At 39.4% G+C, this 23521-nt stretch overlaps 3 protein-coding genes across 4 annotated transcripts; 1 reads left to right on the top strand and 2 right to left on the bottom strand.

The window, feature by feature from the left end:
• Positions 1-165: 165 nt before the first annotated feature.
• LOC103724227 (LEC14B homolog) lies at positions 166-9067 on the top strand. Of its 2 annotated transcripts, none has more exons than XM_039125410.1 (10): positions 166-294; positions 1598-1982; positions 2101-2220; positions 3369-3446; positions 5115-5291; positions 5827-5904; positions 6090-6265; positions 7635-7811; positions 8174-8234; positions 8735-9067. In XM_039125410.1, exons 2-10 carry the CDS (start codon positions 1632-1634, stop codon positions 8924-8926), a joined length of 1410 nt encoding a protein of 469 aa, XP_038981338.1. In that variant the 5' UTR covers positions 166-294; positions 1598-1631; the 3' UTR covers positions 8927-9067. The 2 variants fall into 2 exon arrangements, with proteins under 2 accessions (XP_038981338.1, XP_017702405.1); XM_017846916.3 differs by having other exon boundaries at positions 7656-7811.
• A 786-nt stretch (positions 9068-9853) lies between these two features.
• On the bottom strand, positions 9854-12309 carry LOC103724226 (myosin heavy chain, embryonic smooth muscle isoform-like). The gene has a single exon (XM_008815421.4). It carries the CDS (start codon positions 12059-12061, stop codon positions 10013-10015), a length of 2049 nt encoding a protein of 682 aa, XP_008813643.3. The 5' UTR covers positions 12062-12309; the 3' UTR covers positions 9854-10012.
• Positions 12310-17521: 5212 nt separating this feature from the next.
• LOC103717248 lies at positions 17522-17830 on the bottom strand. The gene has a single exon (XM_017845215.2). It carries the CDS (start codon positions 17828-17830, stop codon positions 17522-17524), a length of 309 nt encoding a protein of 102 aa, XP_017700704.2.
• Between the last annotated feature and the right edge of the window lie 5691 nt (positions 17831-23521).

Consider the following 23521-nt stretch of genomic DNA (forward strand, 5'->3'; position numbering starts at 1 on the left):
CTCGCCTTGCACAGTTTTCAAAGCTCTCCAATCTCTTTCTTCCATCCGTCTGCACAGATCTGGAAGCGGCCATTGCGCGATCCGATGGTCGACGTCACGAAAAAAGGTGAATCATTTTTTTGTGGAAAAGATACAATCCGAACCTTTACGGGATCCGCTCAATAGTTAATCCCTCTCCTTCACCCGCTCCAAAGATCCGCGCCCTATTTAGTCTCCGCGACTCCAACCCCCTCGTCTCTCTGTCTCTCGATTGGGGTCGAAAGTTTGGAACCCTAATTTCGAGAAGGCTCCAGGGTAAGTGGCACAAATATAGCTTTTAAGGATTGGAATGGAATTTTTTGGTTATTTTTAGCTGAATTTTTTGATCTGTGATAGCGAATTTGACTGTTCATGTTCCAATGATTCGTGAGGTTTAGTTTAATCAATCTGCTGTCTTCTTTTTTCTGATAAAAAACCCATTTTTGAAGTAAATGAGTGAGAAAGACTGTGTTTTCTTGAAGACATCGATCTTTTTTCTTAAAAAAGATAGTGCTTCGTGGAAGATTTTTTTTGTACTGGCATCAAAGAGAATTTGGACACGTAATATTATTTAGATTCTCTCTCCCCCCCGCCCCCCATGGCCGCTTTTCCTTAAACTTCAGCCCTCTTTAAGCTCTCTTCTAGGGAATTTGCTTTGTCTAGTATTGCTTTACAGTTAAAAAAATAGAGTTTCGTTTCGAAAGTCAATGAAAAAAGCTATTGAATTAACTGAACAAACAGATACAAAAGGAATTCAAGTACAAATCGGCATAAGTCGTCAGTTCAAATCCGATAAAAGGCTTTTTCACTAAACTCAAGATTTAGTCTTCGTTTTTCAGTGGAGAACAGAGATTTTGAGCCCCAAATTAGATGCTCTTTCTTCATCACCATCTTGTAATGTTTCCAAGTACATAGACTGATTTAGATTTCTTCCTTTCTTTTCATGCAAAGATGGGATCAGCCCTTCTTAATTCATTGAGAATATTGTGGTTACATCAAGAAATGAGGCAGAAAAAAATTGAGACAGTGCCTCGTGAGGTGCCTGACAAGGAGGAATATAGGAATGATGAGGGGAAGGGGGTGAAGAAGTATGGCATACAGAATATAGCCTACCCATCATCTTCAATTTAGCTTCATCCTGATTAATTTTAGGAAGAGCAGCTGTAATTGGTTCTTCAGTTCTCTGTTTGCTGAATGTTTTGGTGTTAAGAATTGCATATCTTTCACCATCTAAAGGTGTTTGCAGTTATACATAACGTTCCCAATGGTGTTTGACAAATTGGTACTTCATTACATCTTGTGGGGAAAGACTAGACATTTTTCTGCTTTCCTTCAGTCTTGCTAATTGTAGCGAGTTTCCAGTTGAAGAGATGGGCTAATTGTTTATGCACATTTTTGTGTTTGTTTTCTGGTTTTCACATGTTGGATGTCATCTTGTTGCAATCACAATATGGTTTGTCTATTGGTTCTGGCATTATGAGGTTACAGTTACTGATGAGACACTCTTGATTTTGATATGGATCTTAATTCTGCATTTGTTTTTGCAAAGGGGTTATTGACACCCTGAAATTTGATGCAGATTAAACATTAAAGAGTAGTTATTGGTTTCCAACATGCGTGGGAGGGTGTATACCAGTGGTGGAGCATCATCTAGAGAAAAGCTTGAAGAAGAAACTTTTACCATTGATGATGACATCTCTCATCTCACCAAGATTAGTTCAGAACCATGCGAGAACGTTCGTAAGGCCATGCCTAATGAGCGAACGAAACCTATTCCAATGATTAAGATGTTGTCAGGAAGAGAATTTAATTATTCTGGAAGGGGAAGGTTTTCTTTAGCCGATTGTTCTTATCTTCTTGGTCGATGCCTGCCCGTCAATCTTTGTAGTAACGAAAGGATGGATAGCGAAGCATATGTGTCGCAGTTCTCCTCTGATGGTTCCCTTTTCATTGTAGGATGTCGGGTATGCTGTGATTTAAAATTGTTGGAATAATTTTCAAAAGGAGACCACTGCAGTAATGTCTCAAACTTGTTCAACTAATGTCTTTCTATTTGTCCCTGTTTCTTTAATTATTAATCAGAGAAGCCATATCAGAATATACAATGTTGATAGCGGGTGGAAAGTGCAGAAAGACATCAGTGCTCGAAGTTTGCGGTGGACAATTACCGACACATCTCTTTCACCTGACAAACGATTTCTTGTAAGTTTCCATCACTTCTTTGCAGCCACATATTAAAGGGATTTTCTTTAATCCTTAGTTTTTGGTCTCTACTTGGCAAATATCCTTAATTCATCCATGCTTCTGGTGGATCGTGACTACTTTAGATTCACCAACAACAGTATTTCGGAACTAACTGTTAAGGAAAGAGAGCCATTCAAGAGCCAATATGTCAACTCCATGACAAGTATTAATATTATCAACACTTAACATGAAATTTGTAGATATACATCTTCCATTTTAAAGCTTAGAACTTGCAAGTAGGGTAACGGGTGTGGTGTGATGTGGAACCCACCTAGTTATATTTTATCGAGAACACAAAGCCTGGTCTGGCCTTCTTGATTTATCATTTACCAGGTCATCCACTTTGGGTTCATATGTGAATTCTTGTTTTTATGAGGCTAGAGCAAGGTCATATAACGTCTCTCAAAATGTTTAAAAACTTGCTAAATGCATTGCCGTCTTTAAGCTATAAATAATCTTTGGTGTTTAAATCGAGTTTAGATGGCATAGTTAAATTTGATTCAAATTTTTCTGAGAAACTAGTTTAACATAAAAGTAGTAGTTAAAGATAGCTACAACACTCAACAATTTACCAAATTCGGATATCCTAGTTGATCAAAATGGCCTTGACTTTATAAGAATTTGAGGAGTTAAACCAAATAAAAAAAGAAGTAGGTATAAAGATACAAAATTAGTGTAATGCATAAGTACTCTTCGTATTGAAAGGTCAAGAGAAACAGAGAGAGAGAGATATTGAAATTGAAGAATATAAATAATAAAATGTAAAATGGTAAAACAAAAAAGTTTTAATTGCATTGTCAAAATAAAAGAATACAAAGAACAGAATATCTAAGGAAAAAGGGAACAATTATAAGGAATGTGAAAAATAGAAAGGGAGGAAATAACTTCAATTACTGATGGGGTTGTCAATATGGCATGCTTACAGGAAAAAACAAGAGATTCAGGGCAAACTTTTCACAACAACTATCAAAGAAACTATCTTATGTAGTTAACTTGTGATGGTGTTCCAGTTTGAATAATTTGATGTATTGCATTTCTTTTAGCTAATGCTTTAAAATAATATCTTTTAGCATTCGTTATCCAGTTTGTTTTTCTTCTTATTGCAGGTTTACTCCAGTTTGACGCCAATTGTTCATATTGTAAATGTGGGAACTCCGGAAACAGAGTCAAGGGCTAACATCACTGTATGTTCCAAGCTATAAACTCAAAAATAAATTATTAAATTATTGATGGTTATCATGTTTCACTTATTTGAAGCAGATGTACTTTGTTCATAGAATTTCTTTTAGCATTTTCTGTGAAGTTATATAAGGGCTATAAATCAAGAGTACCGACTTAAAATCAAGCATATCACCTGAAATGGGTCGTATATTCAGAAAATGAGTATCAAAATCAAGCATATCACCTGAGATGGGTCGTATATTCAGAAAATGAGTATCAAGTGATCTGTTCTCTCATTCTCTAAAGGGCAAGAATGATGTTTCTGTCCATGTTGATCTCAACTTCGTGAGGTTCTCAGCTTTTACTGATTTATAACATATGTTGTTGTCTAGACACATTTGTGAATCTCGTAACATACATTTCAAACCTAAATCCTTCTTCAAGCTATAAGCCTATAACCGAAACTGTCCAACTGTATCCACCACAAAAAAAAACATAATTTGCTTAAAACCTTAAAGTTTTTTTTTGCAAAAATAACTCTGATAATCAAGAAAAAAGGATGACATTCTTAATTTTCTCATCTTGAATGTTTTTTCAACAAATGAGACCAGAAAATCTCTTTCCCTCTTGCTGCACTAATAGTCATTCTCCAAAAAATTCTCTACAACTTGCTGGCTATCTGCAAAAACAAAAAACATAAAACAGTTAAGCACACATTGGTGGAAGTAGCAAGAGCATATTATGTTATATACAACATCTAATGAAGCCCATGATATCTCTGACAGATAAAGCTTTTAACTTCTTGAAGTATGCATAGTTTGATAGCGTCACAAGGTCAAGCTTTGGGAAACATGAAGCTTTCTAGGTGTTTGAAAATAAGCACACAAAGGTAATACACAAGAAGACCTGGGTGGGTGTGATGAGAAGCAATCGAAATAATGTCAAGAAGATAGGGTTACAAGAGAACAAATGGAGTTTCATGAGTTATAAAGCTCATGTCAAGTGAATATGTTGTATAGTGCATGGCTATTGACCTCATAGCTCTTAAACAAATAAATGAAATGGACAGTATCTACACGTAATGCAAATACAGTGACATAGGAAGAGTTGATTAAAAAAAGGTGATATTTTTTTTCCTCTTGAAACTGGATATGTGGCTAAGATGTCATTCAAGGTGTCCATTTTTTTCCTTAAATTGTATTAGTCAATGTTTTAAATTTGGTACCGGACCCTTTACTGGTACTGTACCAGTACAGGTTGGTATGGTACCTTGTGTGCTGACACATGGTATGCTGCTGGAGTTGGCATAGAACTCATACTATGTCATAGTATAGGGGCATATCCCACGCCATCCTGGTCCGATATCAGGTGCAGTATAGTTTCGCCTTACTGTCTGTTATGGGTCGATACTTAAAACCTTGATTATCATTCATCTAGTATTTCCACTATTCTTTTGCGTGTGCTGTCGTAATAAATAATATGGTTGTGTCTTCTTTATTTACCATCATTTTTCATTTTTATATTTGGCAATCTCTTTGGTGCCATGATATCATATTTTTCTTCAAGTAGTCTCAAAATAGATGCAACCTATTTCCTCTACAGGTGCATGTTGGATAGTGGGGTAATTGTTACTTTCCTCTCATACCCCTGATGCAAGCATTTGCTTAAAATAACTATTCCATTTTGTGCAGGATATTCATGATGGTTTGGATTTTAGTGACCATGTTGACAGTGAATATTCCTTTGGGATATTTTCTGTTAAATTTTCAACTGATGGTCGAGAGCTTGTTGCTGGAAGCAATAGTGATTCAATACATGTTTATGACCTGGAAGCAAATAAGATGACATTGCAATTTCCAGCTCACACAGTATGACATTCTTTGAGTTTATCATTCTAATGGCTGAAGATTTTTTTAAAAAAAATTACATTTATGTTTATGCTATATTCTTTTTGATTTTGATATGATATTTTTTTTGTGCTCTTCCTGAAAAGAAAGAGACAATAATGTGCACTATGGTTTCAGCTTTGGTTGCCAAAGTCTGTAACGCCTGAGATGCCAATTTTCAAACTTAATAGCTTATAATTGTTGGAGTGTACAACATTGTAGTCTCATTTCACTGTTAGGTGTTCAATATGCATATTTTCACACACATTCTTGCTAGTTACAGTTATCTGGCTGATCAACTCTGCTTATTAGGATATCATGTCCCGTAGTTTACAAATTTCCTATCTTGCAATTTACTGTTTGAACTGTGTTGTTGAAGTAAAACTTTTGAGATACTTGAGGTTAAGAATGATTGGAGGAACCAAGGATACATCTTGGGCTAGATGCCACCATATATAGATTCAGTATTTCAAGCACCATTCTGAAAATCTTTTTCCTTTCTTGACTTTTCTTCCAGACTGATGTGAACACTGTAACCTTTGCTGATGAAACTGGCCATCTCATATTTTCTGGGAGTGATGATAATCTTTGTAAGGTAAGCACTAGCTATTTTGCATCAAAAGCAAGGTTTTCTTGCTCAGTTTTCTATTGCAATCCTTAATATGACTCCATTAGTAAGCCTCCTGAGATGGTGGTGCTTGTCTGCTATTGTTTCTTGGTGTGTGTTGAAAGAGTGTAATTAGATTTGGTTATGATATCTGGATGTTATATAACCTTCAGGTTTGGGATAGGCGCTGCTTTGTGTCAACACGAAAACCAGCCGGGATCTTGACAGGTCATCTAGAAGGCATTACTTTTATTGATAGCCGTGGGGATGGCCGTTATTTCATTTCTAATGGTAAAGATCAGACTACCAAACTCTGGGACATAAGGAGAATGTCCTCCACTCCGAAATTGTAGGTGTTTTTTTCTCCCCAATTTTTTCAGCTTGATTTGTTGTTTATGCGACGATCTTTAAATCACATCTCTACCACTATAATGCCAAAGGTGTGGGCGTGTCGGTGGATGGCATGCCTGATGTTCCCCCGCCCCTGCCAACCTCCTTTTGGAATTCAGTCAGCTTTATGTCTGTAGTATCCTCTCTAGTACAAGCACCCCTCCTGACTCTAACTTGAAGACAGAAATAGGAGTGCATCAACCAAGAATGAGTGTATTTAATGGCAGCCAAATGCTTTCCATCCGTTCGAACCAGTTGTGTGCATTATACATGCTGACTAACATTTCACTCTGGATGGGATTCCAGCTGTCCATCAAATATTAGTCCTTGTAAATTAGTCAAATGCCATGTGTTGTGCAGTATTGTCAATTTATGAACTACGAGAAAGAAAAATTGACTTTTATTAACTTGGAAGAGCCATCAATCAACAACTCAACTTCAGTCACATGTACAAACCTGCAGACTTACATGTTCAAAGAAATTGCTGTGACTTTTTAGAGCCAACAATAAAAGTTCTTATAACTACAGCAATACTTTCAGTTGGAAATTGGCCATAACTCCTATAATGGCACTACAGAAGACACCTCCCATCCTATCCAAGATAGTTTTTTGATTTTTTTGATCGGACTTTGCTTTTTAAGACATTTTCAGTGTTTTGCTAGTGCATATTGCTGACATTGTATTATGGCAAATGGGGTACATTGTGGCTACAGCTTCTTGCTGTCACAGCCCACCATTTTCTACTTGGGAAATACATGGTCATTATTAACTTTTTATTTTGACAACTTGTATAAATTTCATCCTGAATTTTGTTAGATATATCTCTCATATGTCGAGTAATACTTTTTTTCCTATGACTTTGTAGCCATGATTGTGCATAGACATGTTTTCTGTCATGCATCGATAGAACTGTGCATGTGAATTTGTGGTTACCATATTTCTGTGTGCATGTTATTTGGTATGCTTGTAGGCAATTTGCTCATATGTTGGTGAACATACAGAACTGGACATGGAAAACTTCTATGAAAAAATAAAATACCTAGGAGTGGTGCATGAAGAACCAGCAAACTAATAGTGGTTGAGAGGTGGAAATTAGTGCATGTTGCATACTGTGGTAAACATGTATAATATAGAATGCGGTTGTTTATATTACCTATTTATCTTAGGAGGATGGCATTTCTTTCTGTAAATGTTGTTACATGTGCTTATCTCATTGAAGTCCTCAATCATAATTTCTTATCCCATTTTCTGGAAGCTTAGGAGATTTTTAGGGATTATTCTTTTCATCTGAGTTTACTACTAGCTTATTTTCGTAGTTGTTGAAGCAGTTGCTCTATCTGCTCATGCAGTTCCGCACCAAAACTTTTTTCTTGGGATTATAGATGGGATGAATTCCCAGCAGAAGCCAGAAGACAGAAGCATCCATCTGATCAGTCAGTAGCTACATACAGAGGTCACTCAGTCTTGTGTACTCTAATACGCTGTTACTTCTCCCCTGCATATAGGTCAGCACTGAATATTTCTTCTTTAAAATAGTAATTCCAAAGTTCTCATTTTAAGTGCCTATTTTTATCCTCCAAAAAGATGCCCATTTTGAGTGCATTAGAGTGGACTACATTACATATATTAGTCTATTTATTGTATCGGTAAAGACTCAGAATTGGCTATTAATTTGCACTTAAACCTTATGCTATTCTTCTATAATGCAAGAACTGTTTGTTTAGTCTTGACCCCTTTGGTGCATCAGGATTGCAGCTTGAATTTGGACCCATTTATGTTGATTTTCCAATTAAAATTGCAGTTCTGACACTCATTAGGCTTACCTACTTTGTCGTATACAGTAACAACTTGTATTTACTTGTTACAGCACCGGTCAGAAATACATATACACAGGATCGAATGATGGATATGTTTATATCTATGATGTGGTATGTAATCTGAAACATCTCATATTCTCACTATTTGCCTTTTCCCTCAAATTTTTATTTTAATCAAGTTTTCCAATTTACGCATTGCAATTTGTAAATTTCAATGCTAGCCTGATCCTGTTTGTGAACAAAGTGCTATGAAAACTAATGCTATAACTCTTTTACCTCGGTAAGTTTGAAAATCTTATGAATACCAACAATCGCTCCTCTATACTGACCCAAAAAACCAAAAAAGAAAAGAAAAGAATGCAACATCAGCATCTGAATTTTACTGGTGCCTTGATACTGTGAAGATAGAAAAACTGTCCATAAGGAGGTTGGACTTTTGGGAGCTTCCAATGATCTGGGTTTCTGGCCATGACTTGACATACTTTCTTGCTTGCACTTCCAGCCGAGGCCTGGTTATGGCTTTCAAAATAACAAATAAGGATCCTTGCAATTGGAACTGCAGTAATAGTGGTATGATATGTTGCTGCTGTGTTAACTTTGCAATGTTTCAGGTAACTGGAGCTACGGTTGCAAGACTTAAACAGCATGATGCGACCGTTAGAGACTGTAGCTGGCACCCCTACTTCCCAATGCTTGTCAGCTCATCCTGGGACTGCTCCTTTGCTAGATGGGAATTTCCAGGAAATGGTGCAGATCCTGTGTTGCATAAGAAAAACAGGAGGAGACGTTCGCTAAGGCCATAGACACACAGTATTGTACTACTAAAATATAACATGCGACAGCGCTGTGGCTGATGAATGCCGATTTGTAAGTATGCCTGCAAATAATTCTTGCAGCTACAGAAGATATAATGAGCATCATTGTGTGATCACCATATTTGTTCATGTGTTTTGCTGCCTGTGTCTGAATTTCATGGCATGATGGTGCGAAAGGATATTTTGTTAGAAGTGCCCGTAGGTGCCTCCTCTCCGAGAATGATCGTTTTTATCCAAATTTTCTGGGCTAGAGCAGGATAAGGTGGTAAAGGAAGCATTGCACAAAGTTTTGTACTCAGGACAAGCTTAGGTACCTTCAGCAAGGTGCATTGAGGAATTAGAGAACTGCCAGCGGAAACTATAGAGATGCTGCAGTGCTGATCCTAGATTCTAAGATGGGCTCAGAACATTGTCATCTGTCTCTAATCTGTACATAAAATCGAAGTGCACTTAATCTGAAACCTGAAACAAAAAAATCAGGAACAAGAGAGCTGTTCATAAATTTCACTAGGCTAGTAGGGAAGGGCATCACATATAGTACTTCAAAGAAGACAACCAACCTGGGTCATTTCTCCCCTTAGAGAAAGAACAATTTCTTGCTAGTTGGCTCTTGGAAGAAGAAAAAAAAGAAAACTGATTACCATCACCATCATTTAGCCTTTCTCTAACTATTATTCAGAGTTTTTTTATATCCTTCCTCGCAACCTCCATCTATGTTAATTTAGATCTTTCTCTTCTTTTTCTACAGCCTTAAACATAAATTAAAGTACATCCGCCTGTAGAAGTCTCCTCAAATTTTTATGGTACATGTCCAGCTATATGTTTCATGAAGTACTACACGGTGGACCCAAATATTCACAGCTAGAAGAGGTTTTCACCTCTATGAAACATATAACTGGGCATCATAGAGAAAACTGGATAGAAACACATCTCCTTGCATATCAAAACATTAGGTTCTACATCAGAGTGATAGATGATTACCAAATCAAAGCAACTCACAACTTTAACCGAGTCCCGGTATCAACAAAACATCCAAAAGAAAATTCTGCAAGATCTTGAGCTGATATCAAAAGGTTAAGCACCCTTGGCCGCATAGGCGGCAAAGGAGATGGCAGCAAGAACGGTGGTTGCAGCGGGATACAGCCATCTCCCCAGTCCTCCCTTCTTCCGAGCCTCGGCCACTTCATGCTGCAAGACCTTAAGCTCCCTGCTCATGTCCTCAATCTTCCCCACCCTGCCCTTGAAGGCCATCTTGATGGCCTCCAACTCTTTCACAAATGGCTGCAGCTCCTCATCCTTCTCTTCCTCATTCCCAATACTCCTCTCGACATCATTCTCTTTTCCTTCAACTAATCCATGCAGCATCATTTCTCTGGTATCCTTCAGAAGGGAAAGGGCCCTCCCAGAGTTCATATCGGCAGCTCTGAACTTTATCTCCATATCCTCGAGACTCTGCTGAGAAGTTAGCAGTTTCTTCTCAGTCGAAGCTTTTTCCTCCTTCAGCACATCAGATTGCAGCTTCCGTTCCTCCTCCTTCCGAGCAAAGTCACCGAGTGCACTCCGAAGCTGCTGCCTCTCGTCTTCAACCTCATCGTTCCTCTTCTTCAACTCCTCAATTTGCACTCTCAGGCATCGCTCTTCCACCTTCTGAAGATCGAGGTCTCTCCAAGCAGAATCCCTCTCAGTTTGCAGTTGGGCGTTTGTGTTGATGCAGGCATTGCACAGAACTTGCAACTCATGAACAGTTGATTGGAACTGTTTCAACTCTTTCTGCAAAGCATCAATTTCAGACTGCTGGACAGCCCTCATTCCCTCGATTGCATCCTTCTCCCTTTCAATCTCCCCCATCCTGGTCCTCAAACCATCCAGCTCCTTGGCAGACACCATCATCTGCTCCTCGTAGTCGAGCAGAATTCCTTCCTTCCCCTTCTCCAGAGCACCCAACTCTGCCTGAAGCCTCTCGAGCTCCTCCGTAACCTTTTCATTCCTCTTCTCCATCTCCGCAGCTTGAGAACGCAGCCCTTCCTCCTCCTTCTTCAGCACTTCGGCAGCAGATTTAGAGCTATTAAGCTCAGCTCCCAGCCTATGGTTGCTCTCGGAAAGGCTCCGTATCTCTGACTCTAAAGTCGATACTTTTGCAACAAAAGCCTCCTTCTCGGCAACTTCAGAGCGCAGCTCCTCTGTGACCTCAACATTCTTCTTTTCCATCTCGGCAATTTCATTCCGCAACCCTTCCTCTTCTATCTTCCTTGAATCAATGGCAGCCTTCAAGCCATCAACCTCAGCCTCCAATATTTGATTGTTCTCGACATGGCTTTGATGCTCTGCTTCCAAAGCTGATACCTTCGCGGCGATCGCCTCGTTCTTGGCCTTCACCGTCTCCACCTCTTCTTGCTTAATCTTGATCACTTCTTCCATCTCCCTCTCAATACTTTCTACCAACTGCCGGTATTCGTCGAGGCTGGTTTCCATGGAAGCCTTCTCCTGGAGAAGAGAATGGATGGTTTCTTGCCTCTTATTCCCCTGTTCCACAAGATCATTGCGCTCAATCTCTAATTTCCCAACATTTGCTCCGGCTTCAGCTATACCAACCTCCAGCTCCGTGACTTTGGCTTCCAGAACCCTCAGCTCCTTCTCCTTGCGATCAAGGTCCATCAAGCTCGAATCTTTTTCCGATAGGGCGAGGTCCAGAGCCTTCTTCATCTCATCCTTCTCTCCAACCACCATCTCCAATCTCTCCCCGCTGCTCCTCAGCTCTTCCGCCATGGAATCCACCCTCGCCTGCAGCGACCTCACCCGCTCCTCCGCCCCCGCCAGCGACCGGAGGTCCGCCTCCACCCGCCGCGCCGCGAGCTCCCGCTCGGCGAGGCCGAAAGAGAGGACAAGGCAGCTGACGTCGCGCTCGACGCCGGCGAGGAAGGCTTGGTCGTCGGAGAGGCTATCGTGGCGAGACAGGAGGTGGCCCACCTGCTGCCGCAGCTCCAGCGTCTCCTTGACGAGGAGGTGGTTGAGAGTCTTGAGGCTCTCCATCTTGTCCGGTGATACGTCTCGGCCCGAAGACGGCGGTGAGTACGACTCCTCCTGCTCCTTCTCCGCCGCCGCCGCCGCCTTTTTTCGGGTCATCGCGAACGCTATATGAGGGGAAACTAGGATTAAAGTTAGGGTTCCGGGAAGGGGAGAAGGGATTTAATGCGAGGGTTTTGGGGAAGGGGGAGTTCGAAATTCGAAATAAGGTAAGCGGCGGGACGGACGGTTGGGATTCTACGTTTTGCCTTTCATCGGCATTGGGATCGCCGTCTCTTTGTTTCGCCGCGGCTGGTTCTTTTCCAATCTCCTTGGGACGCTAGATTTGCTCCGCGTGGATAGGATTAGATACACTTCTTTTTTTTTAATTTTTGGGTAAATCTTAGAGACAGCCACTTGTTTAGCGTGGTGAGGATTAGATATACTTGTTTCGTGCGGCGAGGATTAGATACAGTTGTTTCGTGGGGCGAAGATTAAATACACCTTCTTTTTTTTTCCTTTTGGAGAAAATATTTTCCATAATAAGACTATTATTTACACTATTCACTTAAATAGAATAATGCATTTAAGATAAATATTTACTTGCTAAAATATATTTTTGTTTCTTAAATAGTGAATTCTTATAGGGTAGAACTTTTGAAATGCCATTTCATGTTTTTTCAATTCTTTTTTATGTACAGTTTGCATTGTAGATTGCTGTGTACTGTGCAGCGCTCCGTAACCGTCATCAGAAGATAGCTATTAACAAGACGGCCTTACGTGCCATAGCACATCACTGTTAATAGCTATTCATCTTGTGATAGCAACCATCAAGTGTTGCACAACACTCTATAGTACAAACTACATTCTGTGGACCTGAGTTTATGATGTCGTAGAGAATTAATGGAAGTTTCCACCCAGTTCTTAACACACGGTTGTTGGTCGGAGCTCACATCCTTGAATTTGTCAGAACACATTCCCCTGTATCTAGAATTAAAACATGTCCATGCATTATCTTGTGAATGATTCCAAGCTCGTTAGCCAAGTGCTGACTATTCCTAGTGTGTTGGAGTAGTTGTGAGATCACTTAAATGATATTCTGATAAAAGGATGATGTAGCTGGATTTTTAGCTTTTATGTTTCCCCCAAGCATGGATCTATAGGTGGTGTTACTTCAACTAAGAATATTCTGATAAGTGGTGCTTTTCATACGAAGGTTATAGTTTATAGCTTGAAAAATGGATGGTTCTATAAAAAAATATAAAAAATATAAACAAACCTACCTCATTCTATTAATTTAAATTTTTGGGATAAATAGTGATTTTAACATGGTATCAGAGCAGAAGTTCTGAGTTCGCTTAAGTATCATTTTAACAGGTTCATCAATTTCCCAAAAAATAATGTTCAGTTTGTTCTCCTTAAATTGGCTCTATGAGAAGACAAATCATATACGAGTACTTAATTTTTTGATACCGTCCTTATCCTGCAGAGTTCCTACAGAAAACATTGAAAACATTGCTTCTTTCTATGCTATGGACTCGCAGTTCTATCGGTTCTAACTAAGAATTGTGTTTGGGCTGGAAATATTTACAATTCAGAGAGTACGATCGGCCCCCCTGTAGCCCACAAAGGATCTAAATGAGAAACAACGGAAGACACTTATCAATTTATTTGCTTTGAAGCATTTAGAGAAAGAGAAATGTTAAATTGTTTCGAAATGGGAAAGCAAATAGCAAAAGAACATTTTATTAACCATGAGCTCTAATATCTCTAGATCACGTCCCTGCCTTTCAATTCATATCACTTGCATGTAGGATTATTATGCACAGCGGAAGATTAAATAAAGTAAATTATTTTACTAACCTCCGGTGATAGTTGATTAAGCACTTTGATCAAACACCAACTAAGCACCTTCACACGAGAGGAGGAAGACTAAGCACCCGAGGAGGAAGAGACCTGCAGGAGAGAGAGAGGAGGAGATTCGGAGCTTCCAACCGATATAGGACTTGAGTGCTTTAGGTGATGAATCCACAGGCTATTTATAATGCTAGGTTAGGGATCCAGATCTTTATCTTTAAGGTTTATCTCTAATTAGTTTCTATCCATCAAGAAACTACCTGATAAGATAAACTCTGAATAACCTCTAATTAGATTGGATTAAGTCACCATTTAAACGAGGTTGTGTTTATCCTGATGTGGGTAAACTTGATCAAGTGGGCCACATCAAGTCTTCTAAAATTAGGAGACATGCTAACATTCTTCCACTTGGTCCACGTAACATAAAGGTGATAAAACTGTATTATGGCCATAAATAAAACTTATCCAATCTTGTAATCTTTATCAACAAATATCATTACATGAATCATAGCGGTTATATCTTATTATAAAGACATTTCCTTCCATGTATTACGATGTAAGGTATTTATTGATGTGTACTTTATAAGATATATCCATATCTTAATGACTAAATAATAGTCTTTTAGGATCCTTTCTTTATGTATCGAAAGATACCATACATGACAAAAATAAACTTTATGTGCACAAACATGGTCATGTATCAAAGCTGTAGGTATTATTCTCAAAATGTGAATACAGAAATGAGAGGAAAGATCAGACATCAAATGAGCTAATAAGTCCCATATGATCGACATGATCAATGTAAACTTTTAGCCGGCAATGGGATCAGCTCAGTACTGAGATATTCAATGAACACATCTCCAGATCTTACTTATTTTATCTCTCACAACCTTATACCTATGTGCTTATTATGGCTGCCACTTTTGTTATTCTTAAAGAAGAAAACTGTAGCCAAATTATCACAATAGATTTTTATCGGTCTTGATATAAAATCAAGGACCGTTAGTCCTGTTGGCATGTGAAGTTGTTTCACAGCATGCAACAAATTCTGCTTCTTTAATTGATGAAGCAGTTATAGACTTCCTTATATCCGAACATCCTGCAAAATTTGAATCTGGATATTCGACAACCTCCAAGAAATCTGTATGTCTATAAGTAAACTTGAAATTTTTGGTTCCTTATAAATGCCACAGCACTTTATTGGCAACTTTCCAATGTTCCTGCCCAGGATTGCTTTGGTATTTTCTCAACATTTCTACTATAAATGCAATATCTGGACGAGTACATATTTGAGCATAAATCAAGCTACCAACTGCAAAAGCACAAGGTATGTTTTTCATATACTTCAGTTCCAAACTATTTTTGTGGTGATTGTCTCAAACTGAATTTGTCTCCTTTGACAATGGGTGCTACTGAAGATGAACAAAACTTCATATTAAATCTTTCTAAAACTCTTTTGATGTAGACCCTTTGAGATAATCCCAATATCTTTCAGGATCTGTCTCTATGAATCTCTATGCCAATGACATATGAGGCTTCACCCAAATCCTTCATCTCAAAGTGTTTAGAAAAAAAAAATTTAGTTTCACATAGCAAATCCAAATCACTAGTTGCAATCAAAATATCATCCATATATAGGACTAGAAAGATATATTTACTTCCACTGACCTTAAGGTATATATACTGATCAACAATGTTCTCCGTAAAACCATATGAAGTAACAATATTGTGAAACTTGATATACCATTGGCAGGAGGCTTGTTTAAGTCCATATATGGATTTTCTTAACTTGCAAACCAGATGATTATCCTTAGATAAAAATCCTTCAAGCTGATCCATGTATACCATTTCCTCAAGATCACCATTCAAGAAAGCCATTTTCACATCCATCTGATGTAGCTCTAAGTCAAAATGAGCTACTAATGCTAAAAGAATCCTTCTTAGAAACTAAAGAGAATGTTTCATGGAAATTAATTCCTTCTTTTGGAGTGAAATCTTTGGCCACAAGTCTAGCTTTAAGTCCCTTTTGGTCTTAAAGATCCATTTACAGCCAATAGCTTTTGCTCCTTGTGGTAACTCGACGAGATTCCAAACTTGATTTTTAGCCATTGATTCCATCTCTTCCTTCATGGCATCATGCTATAGAGAGGAATGATCCCCTGTCATGACTTCTGAAAACGAATTAGGATCAACTTGTGCTCCAATATCAAAGTCGGATTCTTGAAGGTATACAAGGTAGTCGCTAGATATTGCTGGTCTTGTTATTCTTGAGGATCATCTTGATTCAATAAGAGGTTATGTATGAGTTTGTTCCTCAAGGTGTGGTTGTTCTTGAATTGGTTGTTCTTCAATTATATTTGAAACTGGATTTTGAAAAACAACTATATTACCAATTGATTCCCCACTTGGTTCATCAATTGGTTTCTTTATTTTCTCAAACGATATGGTTCGAGGAAAACCACTCCCACTAAACTCATGATCCTTAAGAAATTTAGCATTTCTAGCTTCAACGATTCTAGGTGTGTGCGTGACAATAGAATTTGAATTTCTTGGGGTTTTTAGCATACCCAATAAAGAAACCGCTAACCGTCCTAGGGTCTAATTTCTTTATGTGTGGATTATAAATTCTCACCTCAACTGGACAACCCCATATGTGTAAATGTCCTAAACTTGGTTTCCATCATTTCCACAACTCAAAAGGAGTTTTAGGAGCAGCCCTAGATGGAACCCTATTTAGTACATATATAGCGGTTTTTAAAGCTTCACTCCATAGCTTGATAGGGATATTCGAATAACTAAGCATGCTCCTTACCATGTCTATCAGTATATGATTCCTTCTTTCTGCCACACCATTTTGTTGTGGTGTTTCCGACATTGAATATTGAGCAATTATGCCCACTTCTTTAAAGAATGTAGCAAATGGCCTAGGCATCTGTCTAGATTCTATGTACCTTCCATAATACTCTCCACCCTTGTCTGATCTTATAATTTTAATTTTCTTTTCGGTTTGTTTCTCTACCTCTGCTTTATATGTTTTGAAAGCATCAAGTGCCTCAGCCTTATCATATAAAAGATAGAGATACATATACCGAGAATGGTCATCAATGAATGAGATAAAATATCTCTAACCATTCAGACAAGGTGGGGTAAATGGCCCACAAAGATCTGTGTGTATCATCTGAAGAGCTTCAAAACTCCTTTTGGCTCCTTTAGTGGTTTTATTGGTTTGTTTTCCTTTTATGCAATGCACACAAGTACCAAAGTCGGTAAAATCAAGAGTATCCAGTACTCTTTCATTTACTAATCTCTTTATTCTTGCCATTGAGATATGTCCCAATCGCTTATGCCATAATAACGAGGAGTTTTTCTTAATAATGTTCCTATTTATACCAATTTTTAAGGAGAGAAAAGCCCTATATGATATTGGCAATGTGAATTATAGTACCAGAATCAATTCACTATGTATTATTAGGAACATCAACAAAATTAGACTCATAACATACAAGAGATAGTAGATTACCTTTCTTCTCGAGCCACTTCTTGTATTTGGTACAATCCTTCTTCACATATCCCTTTTTCATGTTTTAATCTCTCTTCCTCTTGAACACACATGGTCAGGAGTTCATTAATTGACCATTTTTCCTTATGTGTGTTATAGAAAATTTTAAAAGGACCATATTTCTTAGGAAGAGAGTTCAAAATGAAATGTACCAAAAATGACTCTTAAATCTCTATCTCTAAACCTCTAAGTCGAGCAGCAATGTCACGCATCTCCATAATGTGTTCATGCACACTTTTAGAACCATTATGCCTCATGTCTGAAAGCCTTTTTATCAGGGTGCTAGCCAATGCCTTATCAAAGCTGATAAACTGCTCTTCTATGGCCTTCATGAAATTCTTTGCCTTATGGCAATTAGGGATCGAACCCCTGATTCCCTTACTGATATGAGACTTAATGAGTATCAAACTTAAGCGATTAGATCGCTCCCACTGCTCATAAGAAGCCTTTTCAGTTAGCGAACTTGATTCCATGGGGACGGGTGGTTCATCCACATGAAGCGCCAAATCAAGGTCCATAATAAAATTTTATCTTTCCGGTCAGAATAATTATCACCACTTAATAATGAAACCCTAGATGATTCAGTACTCAAAAACGTAGTAGGAACAACTGCAAAAACCAAGAATATATTATACTATGAAACCTTTCCAAAATTAAAGTAAATTCAAACCTCCCTGTGGGCAAAGGTTGCAACATGCATTGAATTCGCTTTAAACTTTATTAATAAGACTAGTAAATATCGCACACTAAAAATAAGAAATTTTCGTTATCTGTGGACATAGAAAATTCTCATTTCAGTGATGAATCCACTATCTTATCCCAATTAAGTCAATAAAATAATTATTTTCCTGTGGGCATAATAATTATTCTATTAACCTGATTGCAATGTTAGATACCGTTTAATCACTTAATTTGTCTCACGTTACTGAATGTGATCCAAATTACATGTCATAACAATTTAAGATGTTGTGGCTACTCCCAAATTATCGTGACGTTTTCTTTAAAAATAGTATCAAAATAAAGCTTTAATGGGATAAATACTTTATATGAATTATTATAATTCATCTTAATTATCCCAAATAATAACTTTACATGATTTACCCCTTTATGATAAAATTAATGCATTAAGTATGATAGTTAACGAACTTTAGATGTCTAGTTAAAAAATCTAAAGAATAACAACCAGATCAGCTCCAGATCAGTGGTGGAACACTAGGCTCACTTAAGTACCAGTCTTTCTTAGGCACGTATGCTTTTTTGACAAGCTTTTCTTAGACACCGTTATTCAATGGATAATTTTACTAGATATCCAACAAGATTTCATCATAAATATCATACTAATAACATTATTTTATCTCATCATTAACCTTATATAATGACTTTCCTTTGTGGCCGGATCATTATGTATGATGTAAGTGTTCAATTTCATGAGATGGTGATAAAAGACCTTTTATTGACTAAATTAAAGCATTCAAAAATTTATGGGATGCTTTATTATCACAAATATGCAAAAATTTAATCATCTTTATGTCTTTTGCATGTATCACCCTGGATCATGAATATATAAATAATTTAAATAATCATGAATCATCATAAGAAAGCATCTAAATTGATTATTTACACAATACAATTCATTACAGGGAGCAATACATAATTAAGTGTACTATTCTGTAATGAAACTTGAGTACATGGATCAAGTAATTGTATTGGAGGACCTATATGAAATAAAACTTACTTCTGGGAACCATATGTAAGTTTCGGAAGACCCCTTTTGTGAAATAAAGTATGTCAGGGGTCTATTAAACATATTCAACGACCTTTATGTAATTCAGATTTCCTCTGCGGATTAAGTATAAATTTCTGAAGCCCCGTTTGCTGAATTAACATACTCCAGGGGGTTAACTGTAAAAATCACAGTATAGGCCACATGAGTTCGGGTTTTCGGGTTCGAGTTTCGACCCGAAACCCGGATCCACTAACGTCATCTTCCTCACGAGCCCGATCGGAAGGAGGAGAAGAGGGAGCCCAAAACTGGCCCCTCTTTGCTAAACAGCGGCGGCGGCCGCCTCCTCCTTACTCCTCTCATGTGGTCGGAGAGGCCACCCACATGCCGCTGCCGGCACGGCGCTTAACTATCATTTTACATAAGTGAGAACTTTTTGTACATTAGCTGGTCAAAAACCTTATCCATGTTTAAATAACATGGCAACAACATAAGTATTATTATGCACAGCGGAAGATTAAATAAAGTAAATTATTTTACTATAAAACCTCTGATCACCGGCTATTTATAATATCAGGGATCTAGATCTTTATCTTTAAGGTTTATCTCTAATTAGTTTCTTTCCATCAAGAAACTACCAGATAAGATAAATTCTGAATAATCTCTAATCAGATTGGATTAAGTCATCATTTAAACGAAGTTGTGTTTATCCTGATGTGGAAAAACTTGATCAAGTGGGCCACATCAAGTCTCCTAAAATTAGGAGACATGCTAACATTTCAATCTGATATGACCAACAACAAACAAATTTATCTAGATTTTAATTTGAAATTACATGGAAATCTCTCAGGATCATTGGACCAGCCAAATTTGCTTGATGCGGAAATTTACTTCCTCGCATCAACTTTTAAGGAATTTGCTGCATTGGGTATCTAGAAATAAATAAAGATAAGAATTTTTTGATAAACATATTTTATTTTATTTTCCTTTTGTAGATTTAAATTTAAGTTCCTCTTTTTTCTTTAAAAACATAGCCTTCTTTTGAAATTTTTGCACGCTTTCATCTCAGGAACTCATGGGTGGACTTCAACTATATGTGCTCCATGCAAGATCCTTCCGAACCGAGGCCCTAATTTTATTTTTTTTATTTAGAAAAATAATTCTTCAGCTGAAAAGTAAAAAAGAAAAACTTATAAAGCCCTTTGACTAGTTCCATTCCTTTCTCAATTCAGAAAGTTCGAAGTTGAAATGGTTGGACGGACAATCAGCTTCACATAGGATCGTCCCATTTACATGGGTATGTCTTCGGTCCCAGTGTGGTCCTCTCTGCCTAATAGGGTTGGTTCATGAAAAATGGGGAAGTAGATACCATCCCGCTTTTCCGCGATCAAGTGTTTAGAGTCAGCTCTCTTCTTTCGACATAACCATAGTCAAAAGAGTGTTTTTTTCTTATATTTAAAGTTTCAAATGTCAATCCTAATTGGATGGAATCCCCCAAGAAGGGTTATAATGGGATCTAGTTTCTTTCTATGAAAAGGCAGAAGAACCTATATCCGGTTGATGGCCCCGGATTTTTCGGTTTCTTGATTTTCAAAAGAACGTCATTCGGGAAAAAAACTGCCGGTTTCTTAAGGCTTCAAACGAATGACAGGGATATTCGATTTGTTCTCATAACTTGCTTATTGATTGGATTCTCTCTACTAATTTTATGCTATGAAAAGTAATAAGAAGCCACTAAGGAGGTAGCTCAGTGAAACTAGGCCATTACTTCCACCCGCGCGGTCCGAGTTCGAAACGCGCGGGCATTGATTAAATGTGGAGACCGCATGCTCCCCGCTCGGATACATAGGGTGGGAGGGCTTATTGGTCCACTGATAGCCTCGGCGGTGCCGGTATGACGTACTTACACGGAGGGTTCGTTCTGAGCCCAGAGGGGTAACCGAGTCGGGCCTATGGATGGGGAGAGTATGAGTAAAAATAGCTGGCGTGCCCAACACATGGTTAGTTCTGCCCGCATCGAACATTCTCCTGGTGGAGTGGGGGCCCAGTGGGCGCTGCTATGCGGAAGTGGGCTTGTCCTTTTCTCTCCACTTCCTCTTTTTTTTAGCACAAAAAAAAAAGCAACAAGAAGAACAAATAACTCATCTTCTTTAAATGATTCTCAGGACCAAACTTGCCTCTTGCTATGGTAAAGATTTTTCTTGCTTCTAGTAGATCGTAGACCAAGTTAAATATAATTTTTTTCAATAATGAGAATGCCCACTCTTTTTCTGATAATGAACAGCAATTCATATATAATTTTTATGTTGATGTGCATATATTTTTTATAATGATCGAAGTGTGTAGGAGTACAAGCATTCAAAAATTCCAAAAATAAGATATTTTGCATGGAAATTTTTACATATACATAGACAAAAACAAATTGGTTATGTTTGGAAAAACTCTCAGCATAAGATTCCACGTGAAGATGATGCTTGCACTTTAAGTTTATGCTGCCATGTCATGCCATGCATTCAATTTATGTGAGTGCAGGAAACCCTGGAAAAGTAAACAGGAGAGGGACCCGGCTACCAGCCCACAGGATGGCGAGGAGACCACTTTTACAGTGCAGTCCTCGGCAAAGCACTTTTCAGCGATGGGGTCCCCTCATAACCATACGGAATGGGTCGATCTGATGATTTTAAGTAGGGTTTAGTTTAAGTAGGGTTTAGTTTGAGAAATCGTATGCTACACGCCGCCGATTATAGCTATTTGTTTTTATTAATTTTATTCATCAAATATTTATCTCGATGTACTGATGCAGGAATAAGCGCTTGATGAATGAATCTCGTAGAGTCGAGCAGCTGTGATTGACGGCGTGCATAGCCATATGGTGCATGTTATATAGGATATAAATTCTTCTTAAATTGGTACCGTTGACGTGCTCTACATGCCGCTTGTACCAAGCACACTGGCTTTCTTTTTTCTTTTTATCTGTGGAGAGATGAGGGAGAGCATGATGACTAAACTTTGATTGAATAGGCCTGACAACTTTATCATCCATTTTCTATGGGCACATTGGACTACTTTTTAATGGATGTATTTTCTTGAATTTTTCTAACTTGCAAAAGAGAAGATGCGAAGAAGATTGGTGTGTTGAAAGAGAGTGCATTTAATATGCACGGCGCATGGTGTGCGGGCGAAAAGCCCACGCTTAACGGCTAGTTACGCCGTACCTCAGAGGTGCTTAACGGCTAGTTACGCCGGCGTTTTCCTCCGACGGTCGTCACCGGTCCAGTCTGACAACCCGGAGGGGGGGGGGGGGGGGGAGGGGCTATCGTCCTCATTCATCCTTGCAGGCAGGTCCAGCGGGCCTTCGCCCTCGGCCCTCCTCGCAGGCGGATCCCGGCTCTCGCCTCTGTGCTTCTTTTCCAGATAACTCCCTTTCTTTCTCGCAGGTGGATTTCGGATGCCCGTCATGGATCGGAAGGGGAAGGGGAAGGCGCCGGCGGGGACGGAAGCGGGAGGCACGGCGAGAGGCTCAGGTAAGCCCAAAACATTCGGTGGAGTATCCGATGGCGGTCGTGGGGAGCACTCCGGTGCCTGGTCGAGGCCGGGGCCGTGGGTGACTCAGTGGCCCACGGCCGCGGAGATTGAGCGGCTGAGCCGCCTTTTCCCGGAGGTTGTGATGCTCCGGGAGGAACCCATTGCGGCGGCTCGCGTGGAGTGGGATGGGAGGGCTGTCGTGGTACGCAGCTGGGACGCCAAGCAGCATTATGACTTCTATGGCATGCATATCCAGATTTTCATGAAGCTTATCGACAGTTCCGGCCGAGTGGGTAGCCAAGGATGTGGCTACCCGGGCCAAGCTCCAGGATGTGGTGGCCGTCCCTCTTGCGGACGGCTACCTGGCTCTACGATTCCGATCATCGGCGGACCGAGAGCGTGCCCTTAATCTGGGACCCTGGGTAGTGGGGGGGCAGCTCCTTGCTATGACTCCCTGGGTCCCTGATTTTGAGCCAGGGGAGGAGACGGTGTCGCCGGTGGAGGTGTGGCTTCGTCTTCCCCGCTTGCCACCGGAATATTGGACACCGGCGACCATCCTAGATATAGCAAGTAGGGCTGGCCGACCGATCGCCGTGGACGCTGTCACCGAGCAGCGACGGGCGATGGCGTTCGCCCGGGTGAAGGTTGCAGTCGATGCATCCGAGCCCCTCAAACCTGGAATCCGGATCCAGGGGAAGACGAAGGTGCGGTGGCAGCCCTTCGTCTTCGAAAATATACCTCTCCTCTGCCCCCGGTGCGGGCGAATGGGCCATCTAGAGGCGGCCTACCGGTTCCCGATGGCTCCTGGGTGGGTGGAGGATCCGCCACCAGTGGCGGTGGACCCTGGTGGCGGGTCGGTTTCGGCGCCCCCCGGTGTAGGGGAGGAGAACCCAGGGCTGGTGTTTGGCCCCTGGAT

This window comes from Phoenix dactylifera, chromosome 1 (genome assembly GCF_009389715.1).
Source record: "Phoenix dactylifera cultivar Barhee BC4 chromosome 1, palm_55x_up_171113_PBpolish2nd_filt_p, whole genome shotgun sequence".
Classification (NCBI taxonomy): domain Eukaryota; kingdom Viridiplantae; phylum Streptophyta; class Magnoliopsida; order Arecales; family Arecaceae; genus Phoenix; species Phoenix dactylifera.

Excerpts from the sequence above, each read along its gene's own strand:
- LOC103724227 (XM_039125410.1), top strand. The coding sequence starts at position 1,632 with ATGCGTGGGAGGGTGTATACCAGTGGTGGAGCATCATCTAGAGAAAAG. Across the intron at positions 2,221-3,368 it reads CACCTGACAAACGATTTCTT|GTTTACTCCAGTTTGACGCC; the intron begins GTAAGTTTCCAT and ends TTCTTATTGCAG. Across the intron at positions 6,266-7,634 it reads ATGTCCTCCACTCCGAAATT|TTGCTCTATCTGCTCATGCA; the intron begins GTAGGTGTTTTT and ends TTGTTGAAGCAG.
- LOC103724226 (XM_008815421.4), bottom strand. The coding sequence starts at position 12,061 with ATGACCCGAAAAAAGGCGGCGGCGGCGGCGGAGAAGGAGCAGGAGGAG.
- LOC103717248 (XM_017845215.2), bottom strand. The coding sequence starts at position 17,830 with ATGGAATCAAGTTCGCTAACTGAAAAGGCTTCTTATGAGCAGTGGGAG.